The sequence below is a fragment of the Antennarius striatus genome, chromosome 20 (assembly GCF_040054535.1).
Source record: "Antennarius striatus isolate MH-2024 chromosome 20, ASM4005453v1, whole genome shotgun sequence".
Lineage (NCBI taxonomy): Eukaryota > Metazoa > Chordata > Actinopteri > Lophiiformes > Antennariidae > Antennarius > Antennarius striatus.
In genome coordinates, this window is record NC_090795.1 from 13,129,369 (window position 1) to 13,143,351 (window position 13,983).

The 13,983-nt window shown below is 42.6% G+C and overlaps 1 protein-coding gene across 3 annotated transcripts in view; it reads right to left on the minus strand.

The window, feature by feature from the left end:
- Positions 1 to 1,785: 1,785 nt before the first annotated feature.
- Positions 1,786 to 13,983, minus strand: part of nrp1a (neuropilin 1a) — a 58,239-nt gene continuing 46,041 nt past the window's right edge. For 2 of the 3 annotated variants that reach the window (XM_068303985.1, XM_068303986.1), the window contains exons 10-18: positions 10,286 to 10,617; positions 8,923 to 9,067; positions 6,591 to 6,701; positions 5,807 to 5,857; positions 3,851 to 3,994; positions 3,460 to 3,737; positions 3,234 to 3,330; positions 3,080 to 3,133; positions 1,786 to 2,984 (exon numbers count right to left, since the gene is read on the minus strand). In XM_068303985.1, the coding sequence (XP_068160086.1) occupies positions 2,698 to 2,984; positions 3,080 to 3,133; positions 3,234 to 3,330; positions 3,460 to 3,737; positions 3,851 to 3,994; positions 5,807 to 5,857; positions 6,591 to 6,701; positions 8,923 to 9,067; positions 10,286 to 10,617 (1,499 nt within the window). In that variant the 3' untranslated portion in view covers positions 1,786 to 2,697. The remainder of the gene's footprint in view (positions 2,985 to 3,079; positions 3,134 to 3,233; positions 3,331 to 3,459; positions 3,738 to 3,850; positions 3,995 to 5,806; positions 5,858 to 6,590; positions 6,702 to 8,922; positions 9,068 to 10,285; positions 10,618 to 13,983) is intronic. The other variant, XM_068303987.1, reaches the window with a different exon arrangement.

Genomic DNA, 13,983 nt, shown 5'->3' on the forward strand with positions numbered 1-13,983 from the left:
TTTACCCTTTACATCACGGCTGGGATGTAGATCTGACTGGAAAAGGGGGGGAAAGAGTTAAGATTAAGGCTCACAACACAAATATTCCTCTCTCTTTTTTAAGGCCTTGCTGTTTATTCTTTTTTCCCCCTAGAACAGCAAATTACAGAAGCAGTATTGAAAATAAAAGTCTTATTTTCTTGTTCTTGTAAAAAAAAAGAAAAAAAAAGAAAAAGATCTGCACAAAATTTGAATGACAGTACAAAACGAAGCGTTAATATGCCATTAAATGGTGGAGGGACATTACGGTTGGAAAATCTATTTTGCCTTTTTCAATAATGAAAACATCTGAATATTTTTACAGCTCAGAATTATATCACACAATCTGAAACTATATATATATATTTATATATATAAATGAAATAAATGAACATGTTTTTTTTATTTTTTATTTTGACCTCTTGTTTTTTTTCTGCAAATGAATACTATAAACACATAAACTTCTTAAATATATTTATCAGTGCAACATTGTTGTTATGCTACAGTATCCTTTTTCTCTAGTTTAGCAGATGTGGCTGGAGCTGCAGTCCTCTATATCTGAAAACGCAGACAGTATGGTATAGAGGTCAATAAGAGTGTGTGTGTGTGCATTTGTGTGTATGGAGTGGGGGGGATGTCAAATCTGAAATGGACAAGCTTCGAATGTGTTCACCACGGCACGATGGCACAACAGCACACAGATGTGAAAGACTTCTCCGCTCTCAGGGCCAAGTTTGTGATTGTTTGACTCCTGAGTCTTTGTGTCCTTCAATGCAACAGAGTTCACACACAGTTCCTTCCCTTGTGGTGTCTGGTGACGGATCTGATCCATCTGTCCGTCTGACAGCAACAGCTTCAAAAGCTGGTCGAAGAGTTCACATTGACGTGACATTTTCCACTTATTTAAGCTTAAAAAGAGATAGAAAAACTGATCATCACTCATCGTTCCTGTGTATAAATGTCCCATCAGCAACCCTCTTAATTTCCCCCGTGGGGGCTCTTGACAGGGAAAAGCAAGCATTGAGTTTTTTTGTGAGTGATGAGCATTGGTGACCTGTCATCTTGTGATAGTGAGTGTGTTGGTGATAACCCCCGGTGACCAAGACGAGGGCAACCATCCTTTGGTAAAGCCACAGAGGGCAGGCCAGGCGACCTGAGTCAGGTGACATCACTTTGATCCCCTCAGTGTTCCGACATCCCGTCCCAATGACATCAGCTCTGACATCACAACGTTATGGCTGCTACACTCGAAACACGTACAACTCTTTGCAGCCCGTGAGGCCTTAAGCTACATTACAGCATGTGAAAGATACAAACCGCATTTATCAAGAGATAAAAATGTGTCTGGCTAAAATAATGATAGCACCATTCTTCAGTTAGTGTGTATAACCCTCTTTTAATAGACTCTTATCATGAGGGAATCAGTAACAAAGTGCATTCAAGCTGCAACGTCTAAATAGCAGATTTTTTTAGTGATCGATCCACAGTGAAGTTTGGAGGTGAGAAGCCAGGCCTCAGCCAAAGCGAAGCAGTGATGATTGTATTCATTTATCTATTTATTTTTTGGTATGCCAGCAGATGTTTTCTGTATTTTACCACCTCCTCTGCCATCGCCAGGAGTACCTCTGAAGCTACGTGACCTTTTAACTCATTTTACCGTCAGTGGTTGTTTCCAGGTAGCTTGAATGCACGTTGCAAAATGATGTGATATCAACATCACATATATTTGAGTCAATAATCTAAAATTAAAGACAAGAACACTGCACCTTCCACAAAACAGTCAGACGATTGTATTTACACACACAAACCCATGAAAAAAGGGATACTGCAGCTTTTTTCTGTTTTACTTTTTTTTTTTTTTTTTAAAAAAGGGCAATAAAATATATTAAAACATATTTACAGTGTGTGGTTTTTGGACAGAAAAAAAGCTCTATGATAGATTGTTTTTACTTTTTTACAGGTATTTATATGATAATGTGCCCCTGTTTCCTGTCATTTAAACTCAGGCCTTGTACAGTAAAAAACACTCAGATCAACAGTTGAGGCCAACCAAAATTTTCTAAAGGCACTGTCAGAACCATACATTGCCATGAATGGACCCTCACTTTAGAGAGACATAGGTCAAAGGGGAAAGGGTATGGTTTCAGGGTCATGGGATATGGGCACACCCTGTATGCCACACCATGGGGCAAATCTACAGTTTTGCCGGATATGGTTCATTTACGATTTTGATACGTCTCTTTCAAAACTTTAAAATAAACAACAGCCTTCATAAACTGATAATAAAAACATTTCTTTTCCAGAAAATGATAAATACTTTAAACATCATTAATAAATTGGTCTCAACACCAGCATCCGATTGTAAAAATGAATGAAAATCAAAATAGAAAATTAAAATATCATCTAAATCATCTGTACATGTTTTTTTTTCTGTATTTTATTTTTACACAGTGTCCCCTACTGGTAGGTTCTTTTTACTGCAGCTCCTGAGAAAACTGTGGATCAGTCCAAACCTCCCATTGGTTCCTGAACCCGTCCCTCCTCCAGCGAGTTGAGAGTGTCGGCAATCTTTTCAACCTGTCTGCTCACAGACACATGAGGATGTACCTACAGTCAGTCTGGTGCACAGTCTGCGAGCTCTGCAGGGCTTAAAGTCACATGGATGCACACAGTCCCATCTCACGCCTCTGAGTATGAGCTCTGTACATTGAGTTTGTCCTTTTTTAGCTTGACACCATCCACTAGTTCAAAGTTATAGTTCTCCAGGGCCGATAAGTTTCTGTCTGACATGCCTCCATGTGAGCATGCACAGTACAAGACCACACCGCAGATGGCACCCAGGAAGACACCCAGGGCCGACATGGCGATGATGGTGATGAGGATGGGGTCAAGTGTCTTCAACATGTTTCCTGCTCCGCTGATCTGGTTGGTCTCCACAAAGTCAGGGTATTCAGTGATCTCTTCGACTGGAGCAGAGAGACAGAAGAAGCAGACGAGCGTGAGGCACGAGGAATAAGACTCAAATCTGGAGGAAAATTGGGCACACGTTCAAATGACTTACGGATTTCATTGAAGCGATCCTCTGGCAGCATGGGTTCTGTAGGTATGTCGGGATCTGTTGAAACAGAAATTTGAATTACAAGCCGCAGTGAAGTCTGAGTAGGCATATTTCATATTAATAAGGGAAAGCAGACATTGTTACAGTGAACACTAACCTTTACAATCAATCATGCTGAGCCCATCCAGTACTTTAATATCATCCACTGCAATGTCTCCCCAGCTCTTTGCATCCACCAGGCTCTCAATCACCACCTTGATAAAAACAAAAGTACAGTAACCATTCAACTGTTTCTTAAATTCATCAATGACAAGAGGATAGGCGCAGTGGAAAACACCTGAAGAAGAAGTCACAGACTGGAAGAGCGGACAGCTCTGATTTACCTGGTAGGGTTTGTTAGTGCGCGGCACAAGGACACGACCTTCCCTCCACCGGTTGCCTTGGTGACCGCTGACTGTCCACAACAGGATATTAGCTGGTCCCTCAACTATCTGTTTGCGCTGTTTAATGTGGAGCGTTCCAATGTGTGACCCGAACATGTGGTACCAAAAGGAGACGCACAGGTCTGCGTCTGGAGAGCTGACCACTGGGCTGACCAGCCGAGCCACCTTCGTCTCCTGGGGACCCGTTGCTAAAGTGTAGATGAAGTTCCCAGATCCACCTGTTGGACGATACAGCTCGTATCAGTGACGCATAAAAATGTAACTGCTGAATGTAAGTTTCACGTATTGTGTCGCACACTGTCCATTTAACGGTAGTCTTTACGATCCCCACCTGTATGGTCCATGTTAGGTCCAGTGTTGAGGGTGGGGGTGCCACTGGACTGGATCTGCCACCTGGAGCCAGTGTCCTCTGATGTCCAACTGCAAAAGGATGGGTCATTGGCCCAGCCGAAGTCACAGGCAAACCACAGGAAAGCTGTAAATGCAATAGAGAAGGGTTAAGGTCACGTGTCAGAGGACAACACATCTCATCATCCTCCTTAGGACAAAAGTTAAACTTGTCAAAAGTTTTTGGGCGTTACATGAACACCTGGGGGGCTTTCATGACATGACTTTAGGCTACACTTTGGAGCGTTAGCCACACTTCCTGATCAGATGTGAGCACTGGAGGGCAGTAAAGAGCTACAGGGTGTAAGTTTGAAATCACAGCTGAGTGAGTGAGAAAAAAAAAAAAATCAGAACCAGACGGGGAAAGACTGACTCTAAGTTCTGGCTCTAAGATGCGAAAAGAGCAAAAAGACAGCACAGATGTAATTAAGATCTTAAGTTTTGGCTGCAGTTAGTGATATCTTTTAATTAACCTGACACTGTATACAAAGCAACACACAGAAGGATCCTATAAACAGGTATAGCATATGATCAGGACAGGGAAAATGAAGGTGGCGCCTGAGCCGGTTGAGAAAGAAGCATTCATGGCGGCTCATAGATATCTTTGGTTTGTAATGAGAGCAGAGATTTGATGGCATCAATGTTGAAAGTGTCATGGCTCCTTTCCAATGATGAGTCCCCTCATGGACATATGCCATGCTGAAGATTCCTCAGGAGACTAAAAGACCACATTGGAGCCCACATTCGTTCAAGAATCTCAAAGGACTGGGATATTTCCAACGGTACCCTCTGCCTTAAACTCATGCATAATCTACCGTTAGAGATCCAATCATGTAGTTCTTCAAATGAGAGACTATGTAATAATTCCTTTAATAACAGGATGATTTTAGTTTGAATTTGCAGGCAAGGACTCTAATTACCCCTTCAGTACAAAGGATGTAATTCCTATGTGGAACTCCGTTTCATATGCCAAACCACAATTTTTTGTCATCTGATCACCAGTGAAGATGACTTTAACTTTTATCCTCATTCTTTGGAGGCTTAACTTAAGCTACCAATAGGCTGTGGATATGATGAGCAGTTATATGACTCATTTGGTCATTTGATGACATTGTGTTTTTCTTCTTCGTATTTTTCGTATTAACTTTTCCAAATGCAAATTTAAAGAGCACACAAACACACACACACACAGCCACACACGCTCTAACACATGGAACTGGTTTGCATTCATCGTTTGAGAGCTTGAAAATGAAAAGTCATAAAGTTTACCCACAGACGTTCCTTCGACCCATAAACATGCACCTCGGCTCCCATCTACAATCACAGCTGGTTCCCCAGCAGACTGCAGACAGACCACAGCGTCAGCTGATAGAGTGAACGGGGGCTTGGATGGAGCCTATGGCCCATTAGCCAAGGTCAGACTGGGGCACAGCCTCTTAGCTGGCGAATGCCTCATCAACCTGCTGTAGGAAACTGCACCGTGTATGTCAGCTCATGTGACCCCAAAGCACACTTCATTTCCTGTGGTCATGTGCATTTTTGCGTCTCTGTGTGCTTCGTGTGTCTATGTATGCAGTTAGTGTGTGTGTATGTGTGTGTGTGTGCGTAGTGTGGGCCGGTGTCGGCCCAGTGATTAGTGATTGTGCTGAGGAGGCATCAACAGAGCACCAATGCTAATCATTGACTAATCCTGTATCACACAAGCTCCCTCAGGAGCCTCTCAGGGCCATATCATCAGCTTTAATAACAGGAGGCCGGCTGCTAATCATTAGCTAAGGAAAAGTCTATGGTAATGAATTTAGCACTTAAATTATTATATTTGAACACACTGTAATATAACCTTGAAAGAAGTGCATGGAGTTTTGATGGTGGTATAGAAACATATCCATTTTCTGCTCACCTGGGACGGTGTCCACTTCAGTAGTAGTGATCTCAGGCTTTCTGGTAACACCTGTCAAAATAAAGAACATTAGCAGCGTTCGCCCAGCCTGGCAAGAGTTACCGGAAAATTCTTTTCAAATACCTGCACTCATGCATTAAATGCCTTCCTGCCCTCTAAATTTAGGATAATCAATACATGCTTTGTCTATCCCTTTAGTGTTATGACTTCCTTGTCTCAGTATATCCACCGTGAAGTATTTATATAATACTTTCAATGCACGTGACTGAGACAATGCTCATCATTGGAGACTGCAGGTTAATGGGGGGTGCAGGCAGCTGTGCAGGCTCAGTGAGTTAGTGGGTTAGTGGGAAATGAGGCCAACAGGAGCAAAAGGAGAGGAAGGTGCAGCAGGACAAGACAGGTGAGAGATGAAAGGAATGAGAGAGACAGCTTTGGCCTTCTGCTGGGTTTAGAAGCAGGTGTGTGTGTGTGTGTGTGTGTGTGTGTGTGTGTGTGTGTGTGTGTATGCACACATCTGTTGATCTCAGGTGCAAATGGGGCGATCTAGTGTGTTTGCAGAGGGGGAAGTAAGAGGGGATAAACTGAGAAGGGAGGTGGGAGATGCTGCTGAAGCTAATTAGAGCTGTGCACATGCCAGAATAGATGTGGGTGTATGTGTGTGCAGTAGATGGCAGATTAGCTACAGCGTTAAAGGTAACTGTGACAGGGAGGGGGGTGCAGATCAAGGGTGAGAGGCATCGAAGGGGGTTTGCTTGCAGTCTCGTGAGGGCGATGTTAGCACCTGTCACGTCGTAGTCATCACCTGTGCCGCTGTGACAGCTCGCCTGGTCGTCGTCGCATTCGTCCGACGGAACGGTACTCGGGACCACCGTGGTCGGAGGGGGTGTAGGGGCTGCAAAGGTTGAGAAGAAGACAAGGTATCAAGGTATTAGGTATCAAGTTAAATGTGGATACGCCTCTGAAGTAGAGACTGGAGCTTCAGTTCAATGACTTTTAAGCTTTCAAGCAAACCAACGTCTCCTTTAGTTTCCAGAAATTGTAAGGAATTTTTTACTTACCATTAGTTATTATGATTAGCATAAAATTACATTCTTGGTGTTTGGCATGATTGTGTCGTCACTTTAAATGACGCATTGCAAATTAGAGGGTCAATGCTACGGAGATAGAAATAGGAATACATCCAATATGGCAGCCGCTTAAATACTTGAGGTGAATACCCGTAAATAAGTCCACGCAATGTGTTCACAGTAAAAATAAGTCTGCTATAAACAATGTAAAGAGAGATATATGATGTTTCACTAAAATAGAAAAAGTGCGCATGAAAGCTTAGCATGTTCACACTGGGCACAAAGCTGTCTAACCTATCAGTGTTTCTGCTTTCATCATGCATGTAGGGGCATGGGTGTGTACAAAAATGAAGCTACAGCATGATGCCTACTGCTTGAAGAACCAGAAACATGGTTTGGGATTGGCTGTAGGCAGGGCCATGATAGCGCCCTATCATTATGGCCCCGCTGCACTTGGATGTGGGCCTGGCTCTAGATCCACTCCACGTTCCGCTGCCACACAGCCGTCCTGTGGTGTAGCTGCATTTGTATCTGTGTGTGTGTGTGTGTGTGTGTATGTGTGTGTATCTACAGAGAATGAGTAATGAATGGGCTTCCCCAGTGGAAAGGAAGGATAAAGGAGGAGGACAGAAAGAGACAGACATACACAGATAAAGGCAAACTGCTTGAAAAGGTATCTGTCAATATTTGCGTGCGTGTGTGTGTGTGTGTGTGTGTGTGTGTGTGTGTGTGTGTTTTGCTCTCTCTCCGTCTAGGAGATGAAATATGAGGCAGATCAGTCCCTCTCTGACTCGGGGTGGGGAAGGTCAGGGTTGGGGTCAATGCTGCATGAGGGAGCTTCTCCCAGAGATGAGTATTTAGTTTTTTAGTTAACACACACACACACACACACACACACACACACACACACACACACACACACACACACACACACACACACACACACACACACACACACACACACACACACACACACACACACACACACACACACACATGCTTATATAAGCACCTGCATATGTACTTGACAGTGTGTATACGCCTGCAACCACATGTTTGGCAGGGTGATTGCGGTTACTCTGTGTATATGTTAGTGTGAGTGTGTGTGCGAGTTTGGAATTAACACTGAAAACAAGCATTATCATCTGACTAAAGCTCCCGGTGGGAGCCCACGAGGCTTACAACAGAACGGGCCTCCCTGAAATCCAATATGCAAATCCACTTAGGGCTAGCGCTACACACTCTTATATCGCTGAGCGGCTTCTGCGCTACATTGGCTTGGAGAAAGGAAAAGATAAAGAGCTAGGGCGAACATATGCGTAATGTTAAAGATAACAAAGTGTGTGTAACCCTTTGACAGATGAAACACATGCAGGGCTTGGGGAGAGTGCGATGGGGCCAGGCTGCAATAATCCTAGTAGGCCAGGTGGGCTTTCATTTGATCCCCTCCAGAAATGGCTATCTATGGGGGCCACGTTGATGTAAGAGGGAGACAAGACAACTGTCCCTTGTAGGGATAAAGAGCAAGAGCTGGACAGCTGTGTGCTCAACACAGTCTGCTCTCACGGACATCTTTAAATAACTATGGCAAAGACAAGAAGCACAAGTTTACAGCCATGTCATTAGCTGCGATGATAGATGGCTCACCTGGGTACCTATCAAGACCTGTCACTTGGGAACACATGTCAACAAAGTCTGCAGATGAATATGTCAAGGGGTGACAGTAATGCTCTCATTGTGGGTAGGAAAATATATATTCTAAAAAAATTTTTTTTTTAAATCTACAGACGTCACCAGGAGTGAATATTTCATTACCATGAAGCATCACCACAGCTGGAAACGCCATTAACGTGAGAAAAAAAAAAGGCTTTGCTCTGTCTCCGCTGGCAGAAACACCATTACTTCTGGTAGAATCATAAGCAACCACTATAGGTTCAACCACCATTCCTACTGAACACATTTTTATATAATACGTATTAAGACATGTTTGTTTATTTACATGAAAAAGTCACTTTTATGCAATTTTGAACAAGAGTTTCGAGTTACCTTCAATCTCACAGCCGATGAGCTCCACCCGGAGACCCATGCCAGTCGGAGTGGCCCTCTCTGGGTAAATCCTGATGAAACGGGTGAGCAGAGGCTCCACTATCCTCAGCTCAGGAGTGTCATAGTTGCTATTCCCTTCAAATATCTGGAAGGTGAAAATGAGAAAAGAGGGAGGTTAGAGGGATAGAGGAGATGGTGGAAGAAAATACCCCAAAACCCAAAACCTATTGGGTTTGAATCATGAGAGTTAAATACCCCAATATAGACTTGCTTCTGTATTGTAGAAACTAAAGTGCTGTAGAGGAATGATACTTGCAAGATGGGATGAAGGCCACAAAGAACAGAAGATGACCAGGACTCTTTCAACATAATGACCTCTAAAATGCAGTTTATGCAAGTGATTCAAGAGGATGGTTGTAAAGACAACATGCCTCACACCAACTTTTGGTTTCCCTCACAAAATGAGAGAAAAAGAGGTAGACATGGGTTTAATAAGTGGGAGAAAATGAAGAGATAAAGGACAGACGGAAGTGGATTAATGGATGTGATCACATGAAGGAGCTTCGGTGCGACTTGGATGGTGCGAACCTCTCAGGCGAGAGGAGGGAGGTGGCTAACTGGGACAAGGCGGATATGGATCCTCCTTAGTCCCGTCATAAATCAACCATCAGCCCATCTGGATCAGATTTATGCCCTGTCAGGGATGCTTGTAATTGGGGACGAGCTGCTGTAGCTTGTCTTTGTGCGTGTGTGGTTGTCTACGTGCTCGTATATATACATTGTGTAAGTGGGCGCATGCATTGAGCAAAGTGTTGGCATGTGTCCTCTGTGTGTGCAGCGACACTGGCTGATAAATCTTGGGTCACTTTTCCATGTTGTATGTTCTTTCCTCCTTCCTCCTCATCTTTCCTCCCATTTTCTCAAGACTCCCTTCACCCGTCCTTCCTCTCGAGAGGTTTCACTATCCATTTGCTGGGTTGAACGGTGTGTGTGTGGTGCAGAATACAAAGCGAGACGAGAGAACTGGGAAAGGTCTTGAGATGCTTATCCTAATGTGATTCAAAACACTACTGAAATTGACTCTCAATGACTGCATAATGACTCATAACTGCCAGGCACAATGCTCCAGTGAAAACTGTTTTGACGTATCTAAGAGACATTTTGAAATGTATGTATTCAAGTAATTTTCCACAGCGCTGATATTTTGGTCTATTTTAGAAATGAAAACCAATTTCCGTGAAAGAAGTTGACAACCTGAAGAATCGTTAAAAAGGCATTATGGATTCTCTGGGTGGCGATAAGCTACTGATTAGAAGAACTGAACCAAGACTTCGATGACTTTTGGCGTAGCACAAGTTCTCACCTTTGGCTTGTTTCCATTAGCGTCAAACACCATCCTCCAGTCGGAGCCATTTGTGCTGTAGCCAAGGCGGAACTTCTTCATGAAGACTTTGTTCTCACGGTGTTTCCCTCCTTGGATGATGAACCCCTTCACGACCTTCTCCTCACCAAGATCCACCTGTAGCCATTCACTGGTAAAAGGCTGGGGCTGGGGCAGCAGGGTCCACCCCGTCCTGCTGGTCAGCAAGCGGGCGTTCTCTGGTACCCAACTCCGGTCCGTATGGGATGATGCAGTGATCTGGTTGTCAGTAATCAAACCAGACACCATGCCCAGCATGCCAGAACATGGATACTCTGAAAGATAAAAAAGAAAGCAGAAAGCGTTAAACGTTTTGATTCAGGCTAATGAAAACCTGCAGATGTTTAGATAGGAAACAAAGGACTTGATCTATATCCAAAGACTTGCTAGCTCACATTGTTTACTATGGCACAAATGTAGTTTTGAGAGTTCAGCTTCTTATACCATAGGGGCATCAAGGATATTGAAAGTCAAAGTGAGGAGAACAATTCCCCCAACTCTTTGAGATGTTGCTGTGATCTCTCCCTCTATTCTCTTCCTCTCTGTGTGCCTGCAGATCTCATGCATACTAATTCCTCCGCCTGAAGCAGTTGTCTCCAGGCAGCCAATTAAAACCCTCCTCTCAGTTTGTGCTTCCATGTCCTGTGTTCTGGGAGCACTTTTTTTCTTTTCATCTCCCCTATCCAACCCACCTCTCTCAACAGACTCAGATATACTCAAAACAAAAACACATTCTCTTTGTGTTTTATCTTCAGCTGCACTCATCTTCTACCTTCTGCTCTGCAGCTGTCAACACCTGTAGGACAGGTGTCTTCTAAGACCTTGTTTTCCGTCCACTTTTTCAAACTTTCCTCCTTTTATTTTATTTTTCTGTCCTCAGGGTAGGTCTAATTTCTTATTTGCTGTTAATATTTATCACCCCTTTATATCAAGATCTGAACAGGAAAACAACCTGTTGCTGCAGGTGAGAAGCATTTTTGCAAAATATAATCAGAATTTTGTCATTTTTGAGATCAAATTCCACAACCTGATGAGTATTTCTTAAGCGCTAGTATTATTTTTGATATTTAAACAGCTGTTTCGCAGATCGTACAGCTACACTGCAAAATTGTTTTGTACTTGCTAACTTTTAAAATATTACATTTGCGAATGTAAGATCTAAAAGTTATACTATCATAGTAACTGTCTTACTGTGTAAAGAAAAAAATAATATTATGTGTTTTATCCTCAAATTCTGGTATTGCTTGTACTTTATCTTCTCCTTTTGGAACGTAAATAAAAAAACTGACATATTTTTAAAATTAGACTATAGAATATGGATATTACATTTCAAAGGATTTATTACACAGCTAGACTGCCAGAATGTTTTAAAAAATAAATGTACAGTATATTTTAATAATAGGTTTTCAGTTCTAAATCATGCTGTTAATTCCAGCTGGATATTTTTTCTTTGACCTTTTTTGGTGTTCATTTCAAATATGACCACCATGACTAATAAAAAGATAAATTAACGTAACCTTTATTGGTGCTAACAGTTAGACTTTCTTAGTCCTTATACTGATTTCTTATGACAATGGGAATCACAATGAGTGTGTAAAGGTCAACTGTACAATCTTAGCTTAAAGAGCATACAAAATATCAAACGGATATCATTCTAAAACACCTCAAGGTGTAAATTATGGTGCCAATGGTTCCACAACTTTCTGCCAACATTCCTCTTCAGTGCACTGGAACCTACAAAAGTTTCTCAGTGCTGTAATTACCACTGGATTTGTGAGAGTTAATAGCTTATATCGGTGCAAATCTTTCTTTCTTTCCTTTCTTAACTGAACTCCAACACTAAATCCCAAAACACTGAGTCAGGGACTTGTGGTAAGCAATAAAATATTTACAATCTGGATCCCACAGAGGGCAAAATCCAGGCATTATTATATCTTCTGTGTCTCTGCAAGACAAAGTGGACACTGTACCACTGCAGAACTCAATAGTTGCTGCATCTGGGAAAAGTCAGTGAAGACTTGGAGAACAAGGCAGCATTGAGACATGTTTTCTCTCTCTCTCCGGTTATCTAAAGCCGCTATATAGACCCATGAGGTTCAGAAATTTTGGAAAAGTGAAGTTGGAGTAACAAACACTGCTGTGTGGATAAAGCAGCTCTTCTGCTTTAAGGGGTTTTTCTACCTTCTTCCTTTCATTTTTGAGTAAGATCTATTTTGTCAATGCTGGCCTTTGGTGGAGCAAAGCTCAGGCCGTGTGCACTGACTGCCTCTCAAGAGGGAAGACATGAGATTAAGGGGTGCAAGTGAGATTTTAAGTAAATTTGTGTTTGTCTGATCTGAGTTCAGACACCGGAGTGAACTCCCTGGGTCATCTGGAACGCTTCATCAAGTTCAGCTGCGATCACAGAAGCTCTAGAGATGGCACGCAATGACACACCCAGGAGAACAAACACGAGTGTGAAGATGGTGATGTGGGCCACATTTAGGCTTTAGGTGGAGCATCAGGCTTCCGTTAGGGATATTTATATACCATGGCGTATTTACAACAGCAGGGCGGTGTATGTTTTTATTAATGAGTAGCTTGCACGCAACAGTGATGATTTAAGGAGCACACATGTAACATTGTGGAGTTCAGCTTACCCTCTAATCTGATGCCTGAAATGTCGGTATAAAAAAATGATAAGAGGAAAAACATTTTATAGAACTCAATACAAATAGTTTTTATCAATTTTATAGCCATATTAAAGCGACAGTGACCAAGGCAGTGCATTTCAGCAAAACACTATAAAAGCCACACATATTTTAGAAAAAAGTTTTTCAGAAAGTTCTGGTACCAGGGATTCATAACTCAAGGTAAAATAGAGTGAGTCACAGAGTTTATGCAGCCCTCTAGAGCCTGACAATTTTTTTTTAATGCCCCAATTGTACTGTGAACATGGAGCTGAGATGGCAGCGTCTCCGGAGGGCCCAGGGATGCTGACGTCCTAAAGGCGGCCCTGTGGTGAGTATGAACTTGTGATGTGTTTACGCTCTACGCAGCGGTCTGGTCCCTTGCCCGAAACAAATGCCCCAGCTGTGGCCCTGCTGGACCCACAGCGCCTTGTCTGTGCAATGACATGAGCAGTCACACATATACAATATCACCCATACCTGCAAAAACCCAACACAGAACCCCTGAATGCTTCGGAACATTCGGCTAAAGATTTAGTGAAAACTAATCCTAACCTTAAATTTAATCCAAGACTTAAAATTGCACAAAATTGCTGACAAAACTTGTTAAAATTGCAGAGGACTTAAAATTGCACAGAATTGCTGACAAAGCATCACTGCTTCTTCCCGTCATACAATGGACTAATATGTGGGTAAGAACAAAAGCCATAGACAAGCATTAATTAACATTCAATACACAAGCTCATAAACCTAGAGAGATAGAGGCAGATGTTCTAAAACCATATGAAAATATGCCACACACACACACACACACACACACACACACACACACACACACACACACACACACACACACACACACACACACACACACACACACACACACACACAAGCCATTCATTAAAACAACTGACTAAAAAAGGCAGAGATGAGACGAGCGTTGCCGAAATCAAAGCTCTGAGAGGAAAAGAC